Source organism: Astatotilapia calliptera, chromosome 10 (genome assembly GCF_900246225.1).
Source record: "Astatotilapia calliptera chromosome 10, fAstCal1.2, whole genome shotgun sequence".
NCBI lineage: Eukaryota > Metazoa > Chordata > Actinopteri > Cichliformes > Cichlidae > Astatotilapia > Astatotilapia calliptera.
In genome coordinates, this window is record NC_039311.1 from 1109673 (window position 1) to 1132749 (window position 23077).

The following is a 23077-nucleotide window of genomic DNA, read 5'->3' on the forward strand; positions in this document are numbered from 1 at the left end:
CTTTGTCCTTCTCCACTGTCTCAGGCCTTTGGTCAGTTTGATGCGGAGGGGGATGGAGTGGTGGACATAGAGAGCATGCTGATTGCTCTGAAGAACTCCAATGGAGCTAATCTGCAGGGAGAGCTGAGTAATGTGATAAGACAGCTTCAGGCCTGCTCGCTTACCCCAGGTACGATACGTGATTTGTTTACCCGGATAAACAAACTCGACCTTATTTGAATCAGTGCAGCCAGCGTGTGGCCGAAAAGTTAACCCGTTCATTTCTCTTGTGTTTTCCTTTCCACAGGTTTTGTGGACATATTCTCCAAGACCAAAGACCGATTAGGAGCACACGCCTCTAAAATTCTAAAGTTCTTACACAGGAATCGTATTCCCAGCAGTGCCATCCCTTTCCCAATTTTAGAGGGCTACAACAGTATCTGTACCATGAGGTCCAGTGTGGTGCAGGACTTCTTGGAATTCCTCTTGCAGAAGGAGAAAGGTGAGCATGAGTGTTCTCTTTAGTAATTTAAGGCTAAATGCACATCCAGCAGCGCCACGCCTGTGGTGAGGCTGTCCTCATGTGAGTTTTTCTTTCAGATTTGGATATTCAGTACAGAGCAGAGCTGGACCGTGACCCAGACGTAGACATGGTCAAGGTCGTCACTCAGTGCTACAGCACAATAGAAGCTTCGTCCAATGTTGCTGACATCTACAAGATGACAAATGGGGAAACGGCGTCTTTCTGGCAGTCTGACGGCAGCGCTCGCTCGCACTGGATACGGTAAAAGGCAGCTGAGTTTCTGATGTTTCTAAGCAAGTCTATTAACAGATCTAAGGTGGAAACTCATCTCCTTTCTCCCTTCCCAGACTAAAAATGAAACCGGATGTTGTTTTGAGACGTTTGGCCATTGCCGTGGCTTCTAATGACCACAGCTATATGCCTCAGCTAGTGTCAGTTGCTGTGGGGAAGAACCGGCGTTCTTTGCAGGAGATCAGAGACATCCGCATCCCGAGCAATGTCACGGGCTATGTAGCTCTCTTGGAGAATGCCAACATCACACACCCCTGTGAGTCACCATCTCACTGATGCTTCTAGGTCACACTATCACCTGTCTGAACATAAAGCATGGTGTAAGCTTCATATGAGCTTTGTGGGGTCATACAGTTGTGCCTCCTTATTGGGTCCACATGCAGGCTTCCACAAGCTGAAGATCGAGGGGATCCAGTCCAAGAGAGAGTCTGTTTTTCAGCTTACAGGCCTATGTATGCTCCACATGTGCTCCTTTTTAATAATCACACACACACTTAAAAATCGTAGCTGTGCTTTGCATGTATTGAGGTCCCCATAGTTAAGTCATGTGTTTCACATGTGCCTCCCTAATCAATATTTATTCTACAGCATCTTCTCTCTTTCCTGTGGGATGTATCAGATTTTTCCGTTAACCACATAAACTTGTCACTAAATCCCAGACATCCAAATCAACATTAAGCGGTGCCTGAGTGATGGATGCGACACACGGATTCACGGCTTGAAGACGCTGGGTTATCAGATTACCAAGAATAAAGAGATGTCTGTTTCGGATGCTTCAGCCGTCTGGTACCTGTCTCTCCTCACCTCTTTGGTCACTGCGTCCATGGAGACGAACCCTGCACTTGCCCAGACCGTCCTTCAGAGCACACAGTAAGATGCAGAGCTCACTGCATGTGTTTATTGACATCACATTTGTAAGATTCCTACTGATGCCACTGGTTTCTTTTGTTGATTCACTTTTAGAAAAGCCTTGCGTCACATGCCGCCATTGTCCCTTACACCGTCATCCACAGAGTTCCCCAGGTTCTTTTCTGCGAACATCTTGGAGGAGGTGGATGGATTTCTCCTCAGGATAGCAGAGTAAGGCATTGTGGCACGGACACCACACTGAGCTCACCATGCTGACGTCATCTCAGTAAAAGCGGGTGGAAACAAAAATACTGGTTAACTGAGGCGGCGACACACTTTGTTCCATTTGGTGCTCTGCAAATCTAATTCTGCCGACTGAGGCAGAAAAACATTTTTTTTTCTACTCTTAGATATGTATGATGTCACTAAGTTATCCCTAATCTGGTCATCCATGCACACTGCTCTGTGTGCTTACAAGTCCCACGTGTTCTGTTCTCATAGGCTGAAATGAGGAGCAAGTAAAACAGCTTGTTTAAGGTGGAAACATCTACTTGTGTAGAGTCCCTTTATTAACTCTGTAAAGCCACAACCATTAATTCACCGTCAGGAAATTCACATTTTTTAACCTTCTGACAAATTTAAAACAATTTAATATCAGTTTGCATTTACGATTTCCAATGTGTCGAATTGTTGCTAGAACTACTCGATCCACTTGGGTTATACAGGAAACACTTCCTAAGTTCAGCTGAGGTCAGGTGTGGCCTTTGAGCCCGCGGTGTGTGAATAAAGCTCTGCAGTCAGTTTAAACAACAACACAGCAGACACATGCTGCTGAGCGTGTGAGCATGGCATTAGAGCTTATATAAAAAAGGAAAGTGTGCGCTGGCACGACAAGTTTGTCTCATGGCAAAGTATTTGTTCTCCTGTGTGCAGCTGCTGTGTGAGTCCTGATGTAGAGCTGACCCTCCTGGCCTTCGCCCTCGCCAGAGGGAGTGTGGCAAAAGTCATTCAGGCCCTGTCCTGCATCAGTGATCATTTAGACACCAAGTACAAGGCCTCGCCTCTCATCGTCTCTATGGCTTCGGTCCGGCTACGACTGCTGTATCGCAACGGTAACGTAAACGGCTCTTCTTTTCCTCTTCTTCACACGAGGACGTTGAAATCTGAGAAAGTGCCATTTCTGAGGAGGAGTTGCATTAGTGGAAAATTGCTTCTTCTTTTACAAAGCTGCGCTGCAGTGTGCTGATTACTGCCTTCCCGTCCTCCAGTGTAGTAACAAAGTTGCAACGTAATGGAACGCGATCATATGATTAAGTGTGCTGTGATTGGACGTTCTGGCTTATTACAGGGAAGCCGCTCCAGCTGCACTTACAGGCCTGTGATGTGAAGAGCAAAGATGAGAAATCAGGACCAGAGAACATGCTAACAGAGTACTCCACTGGAGATGGTACAGCTGAGATCAATAACGACTGTTCTTCAGATTGAGTACAAAATCAACATGACGTAAAGTGCTGCTGGATACTTTGTCCTTTGCAGGTTTTCTCACAGAAGCCGGCCGTTTGAAAGCCAGCGTAATCCTCTCGACAGAGGACCAGAGCAACTTCCAGGTCACTCAGATAAAGATCAAAGTGAGACGGCCTATAATTTTACCATTACAGTGCAAAATACAATAACCTAGAGAGTGACGGAGGATTACGGTGCTGCAGGTCTTACACTGTGTTTGTGTGACAAGGTGCGGAAAGGAGCCATTGGACCGAAATGTGGTTTAGTGTTTGCGTATAAGGAGGACGACCCTTTCGATGCAGAGAAACACTTCAAAAGGTTTAAAAAGTATCACTCCTGGGACTACAAGGACTTCAAAGAGTTTGTACAAAGCAGGTAAGGATTTGCAGCTATTTTTAACTATTTATTTGTTCCTATATGTTAGTTTGAAATGCTCTTGTGATAAGAACAGACTGACACCGTCTCACTAAAATGAACCATCCGGTCCTAAAAGTGGGACAAACTTTAGACCCCTCAGCAGTCTGTATGTGTGTGGGGCCCTCAGTGGTTGATACTGTGTGTAGCTGACACAAGGCATGTCTGCCTTCTTTGCTTCCCCTCATACCTGCTATCATCTGCTCTTCACTTACCACTGGAACTGTTCCTGCTTCCCTCAAACTTGCCGCCATCACCCCAATATTGAAAAAAACTGGTCTAGATCCCAGTCATTTTGAGAATTTTCAGCCTATTTCCAATCGACCAGTCCTTTCAAAACTTCTTGAGAAAATAGTTGCACACAACTCCACTCACATTTAACTAATAATAATCTGTATGAACAGTTCCAGTCCCACAGCACAGGAACAGCACTTATAAAAGTAACCAAAGATCTTCTTATGGCAGCTGACTCCGGTTTACTTTCTTATTCTCCTCGATCTGAGCGCTGCTGTCGACACTATTTCTCACTCTGTTCTCCTCAGTAGGCTGGCCTCCATCGGTCTCTCCCATACTCCACTAGCCTGGTTTAAATCATACCTGTCTGACCGCTCTCAGTTTATTCAACTCAAATCCTTCTCTTCTCAGTCCTTCCCTCTGAGCACTGGCGTGCCGCAGGGATCTGTCCTGGGCCCCTTCTTTTCATTATCTACCTTCTTCCGCTTGGACACATTTTCCATAAACACAATATCCAGTTTCACTGTTATGCTGATGACACCCAGCTGTATCTGTCCACTAAACCTGATTCTGCTCTCCCCCGTCCTCCCTCACCCTCTGCTTAGCTGAACTAAATTCATGGTTCTCTTCTAATTTTCTCAAACTCAACAGTAACAAATCCGAGCTCCTCTTGGTCGGCTCTAAATCTACATTATCCAGAACCAACAGTTTCTCTGTTACTATCAATAACTCGCCGGTCTTCTTGTCTTCCTCTGTGAAAAGTCTGGGTCTCATCCTCCACAGTACTCTGTCTTTAAATTCACACATTAATAACGTCACTCGGTCTGCATATTTTCAGTTGCGCAACATTAATCGTCTCCGTCCTTCTCTCTCCCCACATGCCGCTGCCATTCTTGTCCACCGCCTTGTTACTTCCCGGATCGATTACTGTAATTCACTTCTTTCTGGTCTTACTCAAAAATCCACCATCAAGCTCCAACACAGGACTCTGCTGCTCGTATCATCACCTGGACCCCTTCTGTCCACCTCCTGTCCGGCAGCAGCTTCATTGGTCAAATATCGCATCAATTTCAAAATACTCTTGTACACATTGAAGGCTATTCATCATCTCTCTCTCCTCCATATCTCTCTGACCTGGTTCACATCACCGCCCCATCTCGGTGTCTCAGATCTTCTTCTTCTCCTCTTTCTCTCTCCGTCCCCTCTCCTCGTCTTGCCACCATGGGGAGCTTTCAGCTGCTCGACTCTGGAATTCCCGACCTCCTGATTTAAGAAATATCACTTCCTTCTCTCTCTTTAAGTCCCAACTCAAAACTCACTTGTTCAAAACAGCTTATCCCACATAACCTCTCCACTCTGCTATTTTAAATTTGTATCATTATTATTATTACACCATGCTGTCACCTGACCTGCAGCGCCAGGACTCCAGCGCAGAGTGAAGACGAGCCGATTGGCTGGTTTGAGCTGGAGGACGACTGGAATGATGTGGAGATCAAGCTGCAGCAGTGTCGTGTTGCCAAGGTACACACTACATCCAGTTAGTCAGCTCCCTTCATTATTGGTGAACGTTTAGTTAGTCTTTAATATTGTGCTGTCATTGTCACACCACCTGTAATTCTTCCGTCTTCACAGTTCCTGATGGTGAAATTCCTGTGCACCAGGCAGGACAACGCCGAGCGCCTTGGTGTGCAGTCCCTCAGCTTCAGTGGCTACTTGTGCCCTGGGACAGAGAGGCTCGCAGACCTGGATGACCTCAGTCCGAAAGGAGAGAGCTTTGACGGTGATGCTGTTACCGGCCTTTGTCTGCTAAACAAGACGCTCTTCTTCATACAGCAGCTCACACGAGACATGGTACCTACTTGTTAGATAAAAATACCCCATTTTATCCCCAAAATTGGGAAATTACTGTGTGACAGCAGCCAAAACATGAAAAATGACTTTCACTATATTAAAATGTAAGAGGAAAAAAGCATCACAAGACGAAATGGCTCCGAAGAGTTTAAAAAAAGTTTTCTTTCTTTGTATTAAACTAAGACTCGAGCTTAAATCTGAAATGAATGCAGGTATGAGGTGGTAAAGATTTCCTGCATCTGAAACAGATTTTAAAGAGAGCGTCCTTCTGTGTGTCCTGTAAGCGGTACAGAGGGTGATCAGGATTATCAGCATCCAGTCAGCGCAGCCACAGACGTGTTGGCTGATGGAGCAAAAGGCGTGCTGATTCAGCAGCACTGATGAGTTACTGTGGCGAGTTAGACAGCTAGCAGCTCAATGTTGAGGCCGCGTTCCCTCGGTGACGTTTCAGTCATAGCTAGTGCACGCCGCCATGCACCTTAAGTGTCCTGAAACCAGACACGGTCACACTGGTTTGGAAACGTGTGAGCGTGGCAATAACTCCACTCACGATGCTCCCACTGGGCTCAATAACCTCAGTAAACTCCACTGCTGTGTTTTGCAAACACCTACATTTCCCACGAGGATCTGCTCCATCACTAAACCCTGTCATTTCCTGCTGGCTCCTCTGAGATCAGAGGTTCTGGGCAGTAGACCTGTGAGCACAATCAGCTGGTGACGAGTCTCCATTAGCAGGAGTTAGTAGAGCTGTAAAGACTGACTTGCATAACAAAGGCAGCTGCATTTGGTTGAATCATAACAGGCAAGAAAAACCAACTTTATCGGTGATAAAATCATTCAGATAAAAAAAGAAAACTGCCACTCAGCACGGTGCAGGGACCGTAGGATGAACGCAGTCGTCACTGGGCCACATTCAGATATAGTTTGAATACTATTAAGACCGTTATTAATCTGGAAAGTGCTGAAGAGGAAACTCCTGCATTTAAGATGAAGAAACCTACAAGAAAGCAAGAGAAAAATGTAACCTGTACGAAATCAGTAAACTAACCTGAGACATGAGACAGTGCGCCCCCTGATGGCCATTCAGAGTCATTGCAACATGTTTCCCATCTCTTTATGACTGATAGAGCTGCGTGTTGTGTCTACAGGATGCCTCTCACTGCAAGCAGAAGTATCTGTTGGAGTTCAGTGGCCTCAGCCTGAGCCTCTTCTGGAGCTTCTACAGCAAACTCAGGGAGATGTGAGTGAAGCTCTTCTCTCTGCCAAGTCTGGCACTTGTTGTTAGAATTACTGGAATGATAATTACCACTGAGTCAGTCAGTGGGAGTCCATGGCTGCTGCAAGTTAGCATGTTTCTTTCTTCCAGTGAGGGCGAGGAGGTGACGAAGAGCAGAGTTCTCCTCCTCCAGCTGATGCAGAACTGTTTCCCCATGCTGCCCACCCCCCGGGAGTCCCGGGGCAAAGAGGAGAGCAAAGTACCAGATGAAGCTGGCGCAGCAGCTCGTCCATCCATGTCCAGCAGCAGAGATGATCTCAGTGACTCTATGAGGGCTGTGTGGGAGCTCTACACTCACCTCTGTCACAGTAAGGAGCCGTCACAGAGCGAGGGAGCAGCTTTGTAAGCATCAGAGAAATCCGGCGTAGCAACCCTGTTTGTGGTTTTTGTTGTAGTTGTGGACAGTCCGGAAGGTGAGACATCCGTGGAAAAGGCTTTGCACACAGAAGCGGTGAAGGCCGTTCTTCATGGAGCGGCTGTTTTCTTCCCTGATAAACGTGTCAGGCGAGACAAACTCTTTCACATGATGGTGAGTTTGTGTTATTAAGCAGCAGCAGCGTAACGATTCTCCTAATGTGTATTTTTGTGTTTTTCCAGAAGAACATTACAGAGGAGGATCAGCCAGAGTCGGTGAAGGTTACCTTTGAATCCCTTTGTAATTACTTCAGGTAAGCGCTGTACAAACACGTCATCATATGGTCCTGTCAACATGAGACATCCCGAGGAGTCGGTGACGTCTGTGCTTCCTCTGCAGCGATCAGGATCCAAGTGGCCTTCTGCTGCTCCCTCCTAAAGGAGCTCCCTCAGACTTTGACATCAGCCCAATACTCTCAGTCATGGAGACGCTGCTCCTGGTTGCCACCAGAGAGGTAAGCCCGCTTCTCACGGGTGGACATTGAACGTTTCTTTTGTCTTTCTAAAGTTCGCTTCTCCTCGTGTCTTCTGTCCTTCAGTGTGAGGTCATGATGGTGGATGAGAATAGCGGCGCCAGCAGATCGGTCCTGCTGTCGTTGTTCTGGGCTCTGCAGGGCAGTCTGCTCTCCTGGTGCTACCTGCAGCTCAAAGGAGGAGCGTCCACGGCCATTGCAATGGAGCTGGCCAGAGACATCCTGCTGAAATGTGAGACGCGTCATTCCTGACGACATACGTGATTGTCAGGGGTTGTGTGTTTATCAGAGCATGTGTGACTAAGCTGTATGATGATTTGTTTTCAATAGATGTGGATCAGTTCTTGGAAAGTGTCAAGTCGATCCTTGGCTCGCTCTTGGAGAGGTACACTGGAGCTCAGATTACTGCAAAATTAGGCAGCTCTATCATAGCCACAGTCTTCAGACAACTGGTAATGCTCTCTTGTGTTATGCACTTTAATTGGCTTCATAGACACATCTAGAATAGTGCGTTGTGAATAATTGGTTTGGGTCCTGGCAGATGATCTTCCTCTTGGAGCTGTGCCCTTTGGACATCCCCCACAGCCTGCTGCTGCAAAGCTTCTCCTCGCTCGTTGAGCTGCTCAGAAGCCTGTCAAGCGACACCGGAGACATCTTTTCTAAGGTCAGTCCACTTTGACCGCTAGCATTTCTGTTGCCTCCACCCATCGTAGGGGTGCGAATGAAGCCGATATCATGTATTTGGGGAATGGAGGGTCCAGAAGGACCAGTCTAATTAGTGGTGAAAAGTATTTAAAACCATAAGAAAGGCAAATCACGTGTTTTTGTGGGAAGAAAGCCAGTGTTTCTTTCTGAAATGCACAACAGAAGTACTTGTATTATCAGTCCAGTTACTTTTGACCTTCAGATAACGGAGGCTATATAAACGTACTATGTCTAAAAATGTCTGTATTTCCTGTGACATAATACTTCTACAAGTGATGCTGAAAGTCTGCGTTCAGCCTCGTTTTGATGTGTTTGAGTTGATCCACTGTGTGGTGTTCAGAGCTACACAAACAGTGCAGCAGTCCACAAACTTGTTGTAACCTGTCACTATAAGGTGGATCAAGAGAACTGGCACCAACCCCAGCAGCCGGTGGTGCTAAGGACCTGGAACATGGAGTCCCCGCACAACTACGAGAACAGCCGCCACGAGACGAGCATCTTCGCCTGCCCCGGTGCGACGTCGTTCGAGGTGGAGTTTGATGAACGCTGTGAAACAGAGAAGAGGTGACGTGTTTGTAAATGTTTATTTGTTTGTCTTTGAAATCCTTTGTGGGGATTTTATCCTGTTAACTGTGCTCACAATATTCGCAGATACGACTACTTAGAATTCACAGATTCCAGAGGGGGAAAGGTCCGCTACGACATGAAGGTCGGAACTGAGAAGTGGCCAAAGGTAGGCGAAGGAAAATCACAGGCCGGTCTTCAGATGCGTCACTGATGTTTACGAATGTGTCCTTGTGTGTTTGCTCCTTTAGAAAGTGACCTTTGACACCGGTCCCCAGCTGCAGTTCCTCTTCCACTCTGACAGCAGCAACAACGAGTGGGGCTATAAGTTCACTGTAACAGCGCTGGGTTTACCAGACATCACCATTTCTTGGATGTCAGATCTGCAGCTGCTGGTGGCTCGTCTGATGGGTCGCCTTGCATCCAGAACGCTGGCGTTGAAATCTCCGCACGGTGAGACGGTTTTCATGAGGCTGGCCTGAGTCGCAGTTTATCAGAGCAGAAAAGAAACCAGTTTGAGGCACTAGCGTGTATTATTGTGGGTTTCTGTCTCCAGAGGTTCGCAGTGTAAAGGAACTTCCATCAGGGAAAATGTCCCATGTTCAGTCTTCACCTTTATGGAAACCCATCCTGAGACATGGGCTGTGTGACAAAAGGGAGGCGACCCGAACAAAAACAATCACAGAGCAGGTAAAAAACGCTCTGCTGCCTCAGTGACGTACAAGCACCGGATGCTGCTGTTGCATTAGTCGGTGACCTCGACTGGAAGATGCTCTGATGGTGTTTTTCTTTTTCTGTGTGGTAGGCGAGCACGTGGACTCTGGATGAGCCGACGGGCTTCCTGGAGGACTTTGCTCGCTGGAACCCTTCACAGGAGCTAACAGACGCTAGAACAGAGCTGATGAGGACCCTCATGCAGGCTTGCAGGAAACAGGCGATGAGGAACGAGATCACCGCTGGGTCAAAGATAGACCAAGCTGTGAATGCCATTTGGGCAGCCATGGTGTACCACACACCGGCCCTCAACCTCGCACTTCTTAGCTATGGTAATCAGCGCTCATACAGCTGTGTTTTTGTGAGTTTGTTCCTTAATTAATCTTCTGAATGATTTTCTCCCATCTGTGTTTTTGTGCTAGTAGTTAATCCGGACTGTAAATCCAGTCTGAGTGAAGAGTTCGTGCAGGTGTATTCACTAGCAGACAGCATCAGAACGTGGATGGTGAGTGTAACACGGGACATCTCCGCTGGCTCGTGCTTTTCATGTTTCTGACCTGTGACTCTGCTGGGATCTATTTCCTGTTAGCTGGAGATGAAGCAGAGATATCTGGTTGGCAAGATGAACAATCATGACGAGCGGGAAGGTGGTCCTGATGAGGTTACCATGGAGACACTGGGTGAGTGCTTCTTCCTTTTTAATGTCATGTCTTGGTTTTACTTTGCTTTTTCCTGACATTTTAACTCTTTCTTCTTGTTCTCAGCTGAGATGTGCATCGAGAAGAGCCTCTTGTTGTTCCGATTTGCTCCTTGCGGCGTTCCATGCCAAGGCAGCGACGCTCCCAGAGCCACAGAGAGCAGCAGTGCTCTGCTGTTCCAATCAAGTTCTATTTCAGAAGGAGACTTCCAAGCCAGCTCATCTGTGGGACCTCAGGCTGCAGGGTCTGAGGAAAGCTACGAGTCCAGGTCTGGACAGAGTCTGTCGTCCGGTACTCACATTCCCAACTCATCCTCATGTGGCCACAGCAGGCGAACCCATCGAGACTCGACAGAGAGTCTCTCCCCCCAGCCTGGGGAGCCAGCCTCCCCCTCTGCTTACAACCGCAAAGCTCCGTTCAGTCGGGCACGCCTTCGTCTCCTGTCCTGCCGCTCTATAGAAGAGCCTCGCATGACTCCCTCAGTCAAAGATCGCTACCCGATACTCAAACACATCCTAAACTTCATAAAGGACCAGGCTCTCACAACAGCGAGGTGAGAAACTGCTACTCTCCTGTTTGGTAACGCATAATGAGACTTGCATCCAGGGTTAAGTCCTCGTTCTTCTTCCTGCAGCATTCTGCAGACGCTGTCTCTGAACAAAGCGCAGGCCCTGAGTGTGTGCAAGGTGCTGGAGATGGTTCAGCAGTGCTTCCACTCCATGGGACAGCCGCACCTCTTCCAAGCCCCCTGCATCCTGTTCCTACAGGAGCTGCTGGCATGCCAAAAAGACTTTACCTGGTAAATCTCAGTTTTTCCGTTTTAATTCATTTACGCATGAACCTCCATGACACAGGAGCAATCAGAATAAGGTCACAGAATATGATGCTGCACGCATACTGGTCCTAGTGGGATAGTAGGTCTTAGATTTCCATAATGAAAATAAATGAATGGATTCATTTAACCCTTTAAACCCTGACCTAATTTACCTTTTAAAGCAGGGGTGTCCGACTCCAGGCCCCGAGTGCCGGTGTCCTGCAGGTTTTAGACGTGTCCTTGATCCAACACAGCTGATTTAAACGGCTAAATGACCTCCTCAAGTTCTCCAGAGGCCTAAATGAACTAATTATGTGATTCAAGTGTGTTGACCCAGGATGAGTTCTGAAACCTGCAGGACTCCGGCCCTCGAGGCCTGGAGTTGGACACCCCTGCTTTAAACACTCACCCAGTTAAAGGGTTAAACTCTGCAGATTGCAGCAAAGCACGCAGAGTCTCTCCAGGCCCCAGAAGACTTTTTACAGCAAGAGGTTTTTAACAGTTGTGTCCCAAAATGTGATGGCAGCAGTTTAGTTTGGTTCTCAAGTCTTTTTGGAGATTAGTCACCGATGTCAGTTTGGTGTTTTGCTGACTGGCTGCACAGAAACAACATTTTCTTTGTGTTTTCCAGTTATTTCTCTCAGCTGTCAGACAGCGGGCAAAAGCTGGGAGAGGAAGTGAGGCGCTCCTACCATCAGCTGGTGCTCATGCTTGTGGAGGCGGTACAGGGCTTCAGCAGCCTCAATGAGAAGTGAGCGCTTTCCTCTAACCCGTCGTGATTTTGTGAATTTAGATTTGTTGCAAGTGCAGGAAGTGTTTTTGTGAAAGTGCGTGCACGGTGACCTGATCGCGATCACTGCCCCACAGAGCGTTTCTGCCGGCCCTGTCGTGTGTGCAGACCTGCTTGTTGCACCTCCTGGACATGAACTGGGAGGCGCACGATCTTCCTTTCTTCCTGAGCATCAATCTTCCTGACCTCCTCCTCAGCATGTCTCAGGAGAACATCAGCGTCCATGACACTGCCATCAGGTAATCTCAGTGCTCGTCTAAATGTACGAAAAGCTGCTGAAGAAGGCAAAAGACACCTCAGTTTTCACAAACTGCTTTATTCATAAAGTTTCTTCTGTGGTTTAACTTCATCTGCAGTCAGTGGACAGAGGAGGACGAGATTGCAGACTACAAGAAGAACCAGGAGTGGATGGATGAGTGTATGGACGGGATGTTTGAGAAGTGGTATGACAAAATTGATGAAGAGGAATCGATGGAGGACAGGAGGAAGGTACACTGCAGTCCATGAACGTAGGACTGTTTGATATAACCATATATATCAGATGACGATATAAAAACGTTCTTTCATTTTACGCTATCGTTTGTTTCGTGGTGTCACAAAAACTGTTTACGGCAATATTTTTACATGGTTCTGATGTCACTGTAGTGGTTGTGTTAATTTATTAGTTCTCTTTCTCTTATATGTAATATACCCACACTGCTGACAGACAAGCGCCTGTTTTTATGCGTTGTCATTAGCAACAGCGACGGTAACAGCATCGCGTGTCCGCTTGTTTATGTTCCACATAAACCTTTCACAATAAAGCTCAAGATCCTGTTGAGACTTTTCAAAATAAACTGAATCACGTGAAAGATGCAGATTATTTACGGATGAGAAGTAAAAAAAGAGCCGCCAGGTGCTAAAAAATAAAGCTTAGACTCAAACGTTAGAACAGGCTTTTCCCCGCAGCACGCCGTGTAATAAATACAAAGAAAACGGCGCCGTTACAACTTATGTCTAAAAATGTATCGTTTCATGCATCGTTAAAACACTCGACTCCAGCTACACGACGCGCAGCTGGAAACACTTCACGTCGAGCTGCCCGAGATTCACAGAATTTACAGAAAATGTTAAATTTGTGATTTATATCGTTATCGGACGATAGATGTCTGATATCGGGATATGAGATTCTGGTCGTATCGCGCAGCCCTACATGAACGTTTCAATGTTCACAGCCAGACTCGCCTCAAAGCTGGCTGCGTTTTCTCTTCTCCACATTCTTCCCTTTGCATTTACAAAAACCTGCAGATTCGTGCTGCAGCTTACACACATGTGCACGCATGCTCCGTCATTTTAAAAACTCTAATCAGGCACGTGCTCCGTCCACAGATGCACATGTTCATTGCCCGCTATTGTGACCTGCTCAACGTCGTGATCTCTTGCGATGGCTGTGAGAGGATGGCACCTTGGCACCGCTACCGATGTCTGCAGTGCATGGACATGGACCTCTGCAAGACCTGCTTCCTTAGTAAGTGCATGACACCGATGATCAGAGGACCTTCCCGTAGTCGTAGTTATACTCACTCTGGATGCGTGTATATGTAAACCAGGTGGTGCCAAGCCTGAAGGCCACGAGGATGACCATGAGATGGTAAACATGGAATATGCCTGCGATCATTGCCAGGGGCTTATTGTAGGCAGCAGGATCAACTGCAACGTGTGTGAAGACTTTGACCTGTGCTTCGGTTGTTACCACGCAAAGAAGTATCCTGACAGGTGACGCGCGTCAACTCACATTTAATGTTGAGGTTGGCCTCTTTAGTTCTCCTTTTATTAAATGGTTATCGTCCCATCGCCAGCCACCTGCCCACCCATCGGATCACTGTGTACCCCATGGTGACCATACGGATCAGCGATCGCCACCGTCTCATCCAGCCCTACATCCACAACTACTCCTGGCTGCTGTTTGCTGCTTTGGCCCTGTACACGTCAGAGCTGAGCAGCGAGAAGCAAACGGATGGAGACACCTTGGACAGCGACACTCTGAACGTGGCCAAAGCCCTGCAGACCCACTGCTCCCAGCTCATCACTGACTGCTTGCTCAAAGGACAGACTGGCAAAGGTAAGTTCACAGCAGTGTAGCACTTGCATAATTTTACGTTGCACAGACTGGTTATTAACATGTAATACTCTCTGTGTCTCCTGTGCTCTGCATAGGTTTCCGTTCCTCTGCTTTGCTTGCTCTGCTGTCCACCAACGATTCTGCTTCTGACAGCGAGCTGTGTCCAGTCTCTCCCGAGTCCTCTCAAGAGCTCAGCACAGCCACGGACACCTCCTCGCTCCCTGGTAGCACAGCAGCAATCTGCTCTCCTTCATCTCCTAAGCACAAGGTGGGGAATGCAACTCATGTTCAAAGATAATGTGACGTCCTCATGTTTGGGTCTCGCCGATTTACAGAAAAGATGCAGAAACGCGTAAAAGTCAGCCTGTCCTCTGTCAAACAGGACAAACCGTCAGATGAGAAAAAGGCAGAGGAGGGGAGCTGTCCTCCTCCTGCTCAGCCAGAGTTGTCGCTCCCTCCGAGCAGTGGGCCGGGGGACAAAAAGAAGCTGGTCACTCAAGACACCCTAGACTCCGCCCGGCTCAGCCAGACCCCGTCAGTGTCCAGCGAAGACGCCCTCTCTCCTGTGGTCCGACGTGAGTGCTTTCACCCAGACGCTCGGCCTGGTTCAACTCAATGTATTCATTTATTTATTTACTCTTCTTTGCTCCAAATTGTGGACCAGGAGCAGTCAACTCGCCAACATCTGATGTTGTCAAGGAAACTGACGATAGGCTGCCCCCAGTTCCCCTTCAGGGGCACGTGTTCTCCGAGTGCTCAAGAGAGAGGATCCTGGGACTGCTGGCAGCCATGCTACCTCCAGCCAAACCAGTAAGAGACCAAAATCATTTTGTGGGGTTAAAACATTAAGATAGGAGATACAGCTCTCATGTCTGTGCAATAAATATGGAGTTACAGCTACAAGGCTAATCTGCTGTCAGCCGTTTAGCTTGGCTGAGGTCGGGCTGGCCCAGATGACACTGTGGGCCATACAGCAGACTCTCAGGGAAACTCCAGTCAGTACGAAGAAGCTGAATTACACATTTAAACAATGAGAAGTGGACAAACGGCGAGCCTTGATGGACGGCACCTTGTTGTCCAACTGTTGGACAGTATAAATGATTTTGTACATGTTTCTAAAGGTTCGTCACTCCTATGACTGCGCTGACATATTCTCCTCTTATCCTCACGTGTGCTGTCTTCCTGTCAGGGCTGTTCCCTGTGTCTGCCCAGTCTGAGCTCCATGCTGCCACAGCTTTTTAAGGCAGTCATTTCCAATGCTGGCTCTCTGAATGAGACCTACCACCTCACCTTAGGCCTCCTGGGTCAGCTGCTGCTCCGGATCCCTCCGATGGAGGCTGACGCTGCTGTGACAGAGGCTCTGGCTGACAAGTATGAGTTGCTGATACAAGGAGAGATGTCCTGTTCAGACATCCAGGGCTGGAAGACCATACAGCTGCTTTTCAGCCTGGGCGCCGTCTGTTTAGACAGGTAAATATCATTATGTTATTATCCACCTGTTGCAGACGAGCCAGGACGATGTCTCTGCTGATCACAAATACAGGACAAAGTTGCCTCTGTGTGAAAGATTTTAAATTAACAGTCATGTGATTGAAGTGCAGATCAGCCTTTATTCACGAGCCTTAACAAAATACTGCGTGAACTGTTTTTTTATACGTTGGTCCCTTTTTCAGAGGCTCGATAGTAGTTGAGCAAAGTGACATCACTTCAAAGAGAAGGACTGTTTTTAATCCTTTTCTTGAATGCGTGGACATCAGCGCTCTGACAGACCTGCAGCTGCCCTCACATACTTTTCGTTTGTCCGTCTTTCTGCCTTCAGGTTCCTCTTCAGTAACTGAAAAGCTTTTGGGTTCAGTTTAAGCGTCTGACAAAAGCGCCAGTCTTTGCCATGAGACGCTCTCGGCTTTGAGTCATTGAGTGTTGAGCGATCGGCGTTGCAGCATTTGGCTGAATCTGAGCAGAGTATTGGTCAACAAATTCATCCTGCTGCTTTCTGTCAGCTGCTACATTTTGCTCTTGAGCAGGGTCGGCATGATGAGTGCCGTCTAAAATGTCCTCATGTGCATGAACAATAAATGTAGTAACGCTCTATAGCAACAGTTACTATAATGAACAACTTCATCGAACTGTATTTGTTCACAGATGTTGGCAAAGTGCATTTAATGGTCTCTGTATATTTATGGTCCCCTCAACAATGATGCGAAAAACTGGGCCAATACGACACACGTGTTAATGTGGTCCTGGTCTCCCACTCAGAGTCTCCGAGCGTCCACATTCAGACCTGAGGACACTCTTAGTGTGACGGGAGATCAGCTCACACAGATCTGTGAGCCGAATACTGTCAATAAGCCCCGTGCAGTGTTTTTAAGACAGTTAAACGTGCAGCAGGTGAACGTGCAGCTCCATGAACACGCACAGCTGTGGATTCAGCTGCGCTCGTAGTTCTGCAAACTTTGACCCCGCAGAGTCGAGCTTTCAGTTCAGTCGGCTGCATTTCGATGTCCTCTGTGTCTGAGAGACGAATCCAGCTGCTTATTAAAGCTTTCTGGTTTGATCAGGAAAGAAAACCTTGGTCCGAACACCTCAGTCCTGAAAGCGTCTCGAGTCTTCGGATGTATCCGTGTATTTCCGTGGTGCTGACGCTGGCGTTTGCTGTTAGCTCACATACCGTCGTTGAGAAGTGCACAGCTGTGTCTGTGCAGTGCGGCCCGGCCGTAGATATTTATTTCTTCATGCACTTTCTCTGGTTAATGCGTGTCGAGCCACATCTGGGCGTGCCAGCTGTGGCTCGAGTGCCCAGGGTTGATGATGCTCTTTGTCCAATTACTTTTGAGCCTCTGAAAATGTCTGAACGATAAAACATGTATAAAACTGTTTGTACATCCTACAATCCCCTGAACGTCGATCGCAGATCGATCGATTTGAAATCCCCTGCGGGGCTTTATAGAGGGAAACTACAAAATTATGGGCCTAACGGCAGAGGTGGCGCCAGCTGCTCATAGAAACCAGTTTGTTTGTTTTTCCCTGTTGTTGTTTTTTGTGGATGTGTAAACAGCTGTTTGGATGTTTGGTTGCAGTCGCATTGGCTTGGACTGGGCATGCACGGTGGCAGACATTTTGCACAGTCTCAATGCTTGCCCCGAGTGGTGCACAATCATCGCCGCCTTCACTGACCATTGCATTCAGCAGCTGCCGCAGACTCTGAAGCGCACCAACCTCTTCACACTGCTGGTGCTCGTGGGCTTCGCCGAGGTGGGTAGAAGACAGTTGATGCTGTGGAGTCTGAAACCTTACTGAGACTCTGTGAAGCCTATTGTGACGTGTGTGTGTGTGCGTGTGTGTGTGTGTGTGTGTGTGTGTGTGTGCGTGTGTGTGTGTGTGTGTGTGTGTGTGTGTGTGTGTGTGTGTGTGTGTGCGTGTGTGTGTGTGCGTGTGTGTGTGTGCACGCCAGGTGCTGTGTGTGGGCACCCAGACGGTGTTTATCGACAACGCCAATGAAAAGCACAACATGATCTTGCTGAAACACTTCACAGAAAAGAACCATGCTGCGGTGGTGGACGTTAGAACACGCAAGAGGAAAACAGGTTAGCACAGTAGCTTCTGGACCGCGTATGATGAGGAGTCATCTTTGGATTAACCTTCTGTGTGTTCGCTTTCGTAGTGAAGGACTACCAACTCATCCAGTCTCAGGATTCTTGCACGGTCAGTCTACCGGGGCAGCCAGAGGGCCAAGGCTGCCCAAAGACGCTGCTCAGTTGCTACCTGGGCAATTTCACCTCCATTATTAGCCACCTGTTGCAGACAAGCCAGGACAACGGCTCTTCTGATGCCGTGGAGGCTTCCTGGGTCCTGTCTTTGGCTCTTAAAGGCCTCTATAACATACTCAAGGTACTCCAACCATATCCGCCCTCCACGTTGGACAGCTTCTTATCAACAAGCTACCCCCGACCTGTTTAACATGATCAGTATCCCACCTCTGATCAGACAAACTTGGCACGATTCCTTTTCATGTCCTGTTGTGTTTTTTGTTAAGAAGCACGGAGTGGAGCACGCACATGAAGCCATCCAGGAGTCAGGCCTGACCCAGCTGCTGGTGAGGAAGTGCAGTAAGGGGACCGGCTTCAGCAAGCTGTGGCTGCTGCGCGACCTGGAGATCCTCTCCATCATGCTGTACTCCTCAAAGAGGGAGATCCATTCCATGGCCCAGGACCCGGAGCGAGAGCAACGAGAGCAGGACAAGGAGCACGACTCGGACCACTCCAGCTGCTGTGCTGACGACACGGATGTCAATAAGCCCGACCCGCTGGAGGGTCTGGATGAGGAGACAAAGATTTGCTTCCAAGTGAGTTGTGCTGCAAACACGCGCAGCCAAACCTGGGGTGAAAGAAAACGCTCAAGACTTTTTTCCTTCCAAATGCAGATCACCCACGATGCCTTAAACGCCCCTTTGCCCATTCTGCGAGCTATGTATGAGCTGCAGATGAAGAGGACCGACTCGTTCTTCCTGGAGGTCCAGAAGAGGTGAGGATGAAGATTTACTTTGTGATTCATGGATTCACTCAAATCTAAAACTTGCTGTGATGTTGTGCTTTTCAGATTTGATGGAGAAGAGATAAAAACGGACGAGACGATCCGTACGCTGGCCCAGAAGTGGCAATCCAGCCGGCGGCCTCGGTCTGAGGAGCGGAACACCAAGGCTGTGGACACGGACATGATTGTGGTGTCTTGCATGGTGGGTTGTTCCAAAAATGCTCTAAAACAGCCAGTTTCTCAGTCAGTGTTACAAGTCGTTGTTTTAAATGATAATGTTCTTGATTGGCCTGGCAGTCTAAACCGAGTCACTGTGAAAAGGCCACAGAGGAGATCAACGTCGTAGCCCAGAAGCTCATCACCAACTCGGAGAGCGACCTCCAGCTCAGCTATGCCAAACAGAGACGCACCAAAAGCTCCGCTCTGCTGCACAAAGAGCTGGATGTGCGCAGCAACCGAGCCGTTCGTCAGTACCTGGTGAAGGTCAACCAGGCCATCGCCACGCTGTACGCTCGCCACGTGCTGGCGTCGTTGCTGGCCGACTGGCCCGCAGACGCGCCGATGAGCGAGGAGGCCCTGGAGCTGAGCGGGGCCTCGCACATGGCTTACATCTTGGACATGCTGATGCAGCTGGAGGAGCGGCCGTCGTGGGAGAAGGTGAGACGGGAGGCAGAAGTGAACAAAAGTAGTGTGCGAGTACACGATGGGCTGAAGCCGCTTTGTTTGCTTTTACAATCAGATTCTTCAGAGGGTGCTGAAGGGCTGCAGCCACAGCATGCTCTGCAGTCTCTCTCTCACTGCTTGCCAGTTCATGGAAGAGCCTGGCATGGCAGTGCAGGTCAGAGAGTCCAAACACCCGTACGATAACAACACCAACTTTGAGGTGAGTCGGTTGTTGTTGCTTCAAACGTGTGCTTTACTGAACATCTGAACTCCACAAAGACCTGCGCTGTGTTGGGATTCATGTCGTGTGTTCTGCCCTCAGGACAAGGTGCACATCCCTGGCGCCATCTACCTGTCCGTAAAATTCGATTCCCGCTGCTACACAGAGGAAGGCTGCGACGAGCTCATCATGTCCAGCAGCAGCGATTTTGTCCAAGATGTTCACAACTTCAGTGGGTCTCCGCAGAAGTGGTCCGATTTTGAAATCCCCGGTGAGGACCGTCCGTGTGTGTTTGCGTTTGAGATCGTGTGACTGTTCACTTCATATTTGCATCTCTGGCTTTCTCAGGTGATACCCTGTACTACAGATTCATGTCAGACATGAGCAACACAGAGTGGGGCTACAAGTTCACCGTAACGGGGGGACACAGGGGCCGTTTTCAGACAGGTGCCGTCCTCCTTCTGTTTGGGTTCAGATTCGCTTTGCAGCCTTTTTGTTGAACGTCACATTAACATCGGCTTCATCAACTCTTCTCTGCTCGCTCATCAGGTTTTGAGATACTGAAGCAAATGCTAGCTGATGACCAAGTGCTCAGCCAACTGCCACTAGCCGACATCTGGGAGTGGCAAGTGGGCGTGGCCTGTCGACAGACTGGAAACCAGCGACTGAGAGCCATTCACCTGTTGCTGCGTCTGCTGCAGTGTCAGTCCCAGACGTAGGTCGAGCCTCCTTCTTTTTTTCTGTAAATGCGTCCGTGACTGTCACACTCCCACCTGGATGCAGCCGTGCCGTCTACCTCTCATCTTTAGCTCAGCATCATGTCCTGGTGCAGGAGTGCACCTCCACGCAGCATTTGCATAGAAGCCTTCATACATGCTCTTGTAATCATGATGGACATTAGGTAAAGTATGCGTTTAGAAATTTCCATATGTGCAAACTGACCCAGCAACCATCAGGTCACGATGAGGGAATTCATAGAAGTTGGTGTGTAGACGGGCAGCAGCTCCATCTTTAAGAGTGAAATCATCCGTTTAGCGTCCTAGAAAATCTCTTTAAAGGATTTTCTGCGTTTGAGTTGGGAGCTATATCAGCGGTCCCCAACCACCGGGCCCTGGACTGGTACCAGTCTGAGTCATTTGGTACCAGGTCGTGATAGTTGAGGCTCGAGTGTGAAATTTATGGTTTTCAGGCTTTTTATCATTATTTTTTATCGTGGGTCGTTTCCTGTGTGTTATGAATAAATCTTCTTTTTTTGGTACTGGTTTTATTTTGTTGTATTTATCCGCGACACCTTAAAGGCCGGTCCGTGGTGCAAAAAAGGTGGGGGGGGGCTGAACGAGATGACCTCATGACGACAGACTTGTAAGATGATGAACAGACAAAGTTTGAGAGTTAAGGAGGTGATATTAGCATTTTGTGCCAGCTTTTCATCCTGCTGTTGATGTGTTGCTGCAGAGCCTGCACGCTGACGCTGCTGCAACCTCTGTGGCAGCTCTTCATGTCTATGGAGAACAGCCTGAGCCAGGATCCCACCAGCATCACGGTGCTGCTGCCTCTTCACAGAGCCCTCACTGAACTCTTCTTTATCGCAGAGGCCCGTGCAATCGTGAGTAATGCATCAACACACACGTCTGGTTTGCCATCCTCGTGGGGACATCCCATGGACGCTTTCTCTAACCTCACCATCTATAATGAATGCCTGGCCCTGACCATGACACTAAAACCACCGTTTGAGTGTGAAAATGCCTTCAGCCCTGTGGGGACCTGGATTTGGGCCCACCAACATATGAAGTGTACACACACACACACACACACACACACACACACACACACACACACACACACACACACAGCTGATCATCTAAAAATCCTTTTTCTTCATGTTTTTGTCACTTTTGAAATATGAAGCATTCCAACAGTAAAGATCTAATATGAAGGAGCATTTACTCAGAGCTCCTCTCTGCGTCTCTGTGAGCATGTTTACCGTGCACCTGTTCTACGCTCGGCTCGTGGCCAAAGCCATCTGTGGGACAGCGCCGTGCTGCACGGACGAGGAAGAGATGCTGCTCACTGTGATGCTTATGAATGCTCGCTCTCTTTCTCCGTCTCAGTTGTTTTGAATTATTAATGAAGAGAAGTCTCGAGATTATGAGCGCACCATCAGCCAGGAGTTTCCCATCTGTCGATGCAGGGGAAGCAGGCAGGGCCAGAAAAGCAGGACCTCTCCTGCAGCCTTCCCAGCGAGGCCCGAGGCTTCTCTCTGATAATAAAAGGACATCACTTAAATCGTCTTACAGGACGGAGTCTCTGCTGCACCCGCTCGATGTTGTCACGTGTAAGAGAGGGACTGGCGAGCTGAGGTTCTGCAGTGTTTCTGAACAAGCACCAGGGGGCGGTAGTGGCGCTCAGTACATTTGCCTGGGATGCCCCTCATGAATACTGCAGTCAGCGTAACAACACATGATGGTGTGTAACGCGTTGTGTACAGCAGCACTGCAGACACACTTCGGTTATACAAACACGTATGATGCAGATTTCTTTCTTAGGAGTGAAGTGAAGCTGTGTGACGTCAGCAGTAGTTGTTGTTCACGCCGCGCCAAGTTCTCCAGTGAATGTGACGCAACTGTGATTTTCCTGATGGGTGTGAAATGGCTCCGTGGTTTTAACACCACACATGAACACGTCGTGTTGCAGCTGTCGAAGTAAGGGTGGGCTGAGATGTGCTTGGTCCGGGATTATTGGAAGTGTGGTTGTAAACTGGATTAGACTGGTGACAAATGGGCTACAAAGCGTTTAGATTACATCCAGCCAAAACTGGGAATGCTGGTGTCCACTGTGGCTGACATACTGGGGAAGCATCTGTGATCTTCCTCAGAAAGATGTGACTAAAGTTGGCTGTCAGAGCTGACTGCAGTGATGATGCACGGCCATACTGACCAGCGCCGTGGTGACAAAATGTTCGAGTCATACGAAGCTAACGAGCAGCATCGAGTCCTCTGTGGCTGCATTAGCTCTGAGCGCCTACGCAGCTTATTAGAGGGCTTTAGGGGCCATCGGGCTTCACGTTCGGGCTTCTCGTTCTCTGAATGCACGTAAAGTTCATGGTCAGCTCCTCTGAGAGTCAATTAAGTCGCTGCCTAAGAAGGGAAAGTTGTGTTTAGGAATCCAAGCTGTAAGTCGTGCACCACTGCCTGTACAAATCGTCCTGGGTTGCTCCTACAGCGTAAACACTTTGGATGAATGCTGGAGCAGAGCTCTGGACTGTGTTTCCAGTGCTGTAAAAGCTCAATTTGGCCAGTCTCAGTCCATTTAGCCTCTGTGTAGTCTTATCTGTGTTTTCCAAATCCCTGTGCTTATGTAAGCCCAAGGTACATCTCTCTCATAGGGCCAAGTGGAAGCTCTCGTTTAGTTTGTTTATAATTTTCAATGACTTTTCCAACATCCCACGCTTCAGTTAGATGCTGAGATGAA

At 48.3% G+C, this 23077-nt stretch overlaps 1 protein-coding gene across 7 annotated transcripts in view; it reads left to right on the forward strand.

Annotated features, from left to right (window-relative positions):
* Nucleotides 1-23077, forward strand: part of zzef1 (zinc finger, ZZ-type with EF hand domain 1) — a 29419-nt gene that overhangs the window by 1588 nt on the left and 4754 nt on the right. For 2 of the 7 annotated variants that reach the window (XM_026181124.1, XM_026181129.1), the window contains exons 2-52: nt 25-169; nt 287-481; nt 580-763; nt 850-1049; nt 1453-1663; nt 1757-1873; nt 2576-2754; nt 2991-3089; nt 3179-3270; nt 3375-3520; nt 5209-5314; nt 5426-5644; nt 6793-6884; nt 7011-7228; nt 7316-7449; nt 7518-7588; nt 7675-7789; nt 7874-8039; nt 8138-8259; nt 8349-8471; nt 8907-9076; nt 9164-9245; nt 9328-9529; nt 9633-9766; nt 9882-10122; nt 10213-10295; nt 10380-10470; nt 10555-11041; nt 11123-11287; nt 11934-12053; nt 12170-12331; nt 12449-12581; nt 13461-13599; nt 13682-13847; nt 13931-14193; nt 14289-14461; nt 14576-14768; nt 14858-15003; nt 15383-15663; nt 17271-17445; nt 17645-17777; nt 17855-18081; nt 18227-18535; nt 18614-18714; nt 18790-18925; nt 19021-19380; nt 19463-19606; nt 19709-19877; nt 19955-20053; nt 20156-20321; nt 21062-21212. In XM_026181124.1, coding sequence (XP_026036909.1) covers nt 25-169; nt 287-481; nt 580-763; nt 850-1049; nt 1453-1663; nt 1757-1873; nt 2576-2754; nt 2991-3089; nt 3179-3270; nt 3375-3520; nt 5209-5314; nt 5426-5644; nt 6793-6884; nt 7011-7228; nt 7316-7449; nt 7518-7588; nt 7675-7789; nt 7874-8039; nt 8138-8259; nt 8349-8471; nt 8907-9076; nt 9164-9245; nt 9328-9529; nt 9633-9766; nt 9882-10122; nt 10213-10295; nt 10380-10470; nt 10555-11041; nt 11123-11287; nt 11934-12053; nt 12170-12331; nt 12449-12581; nt 13461-13599; nt 13682-13847; nt 13931-14193; nt 14289-14461; nt 14576-14768; nt 14858-15003; nt 15383-15663; nt 17271-17445; nt 17645-17777; nt 17855-18081; nt 18227-18535; nt 18614-18714; nt 18790-18925; nt 19021-19380; nt 19463-19606; nt 19709-19877; nt 19955-20053; nt 20156-20321; nt 21062-21212 — 8535 coding nt within the window. The remainder of the gene's footprint in view (nt 1-24; nt 170-286; nt 482-579; nt 764-849; nt 1050-1452; nt 1664-1756; nt 1874-2575; nt 2755-2990; nt 3090-3178; nt 3271-3374; nt 3521-5208; nt 5315-5425; nt 5645-6792; nt 6885-7010; nt 7229-7315; nt 7450-7517; nt 7589-7674; nt 7790-7873; nt 8040-8137; nt 8260-8348; nt 8472-8906; nt 9077-9163; nt 9246-9327; nt 9530-9632; nt 9767-9881; nt 10123-10212; nt 10296-10379; nt 10471-10554; nt 11042-11122; nt 11288-11933; nt 12054-12169; nt 12332-12448; nt 12582-13460; nt 13600-13681; nt 13848-13930; nt 14194-14288; nt 14462-14575; nt 14769-14857; nt 15004-15382; nt 15664-17270; nt 17446-17644; nt 17778-17854; nt 18082-18226; nt 18536-18613; nt 18715-18789; nt 18926-19020; nt 19381-19462; nt 19607-19708; nt 19878-19954; nt 20054-20155; nt 20322-21061; nt 21213-23077) is intronic. The other 5 variants (XM_026181127.1, XM_026181128.1, XM_026181125.1 and 2 more) reach the window with 5 other exon arrangements.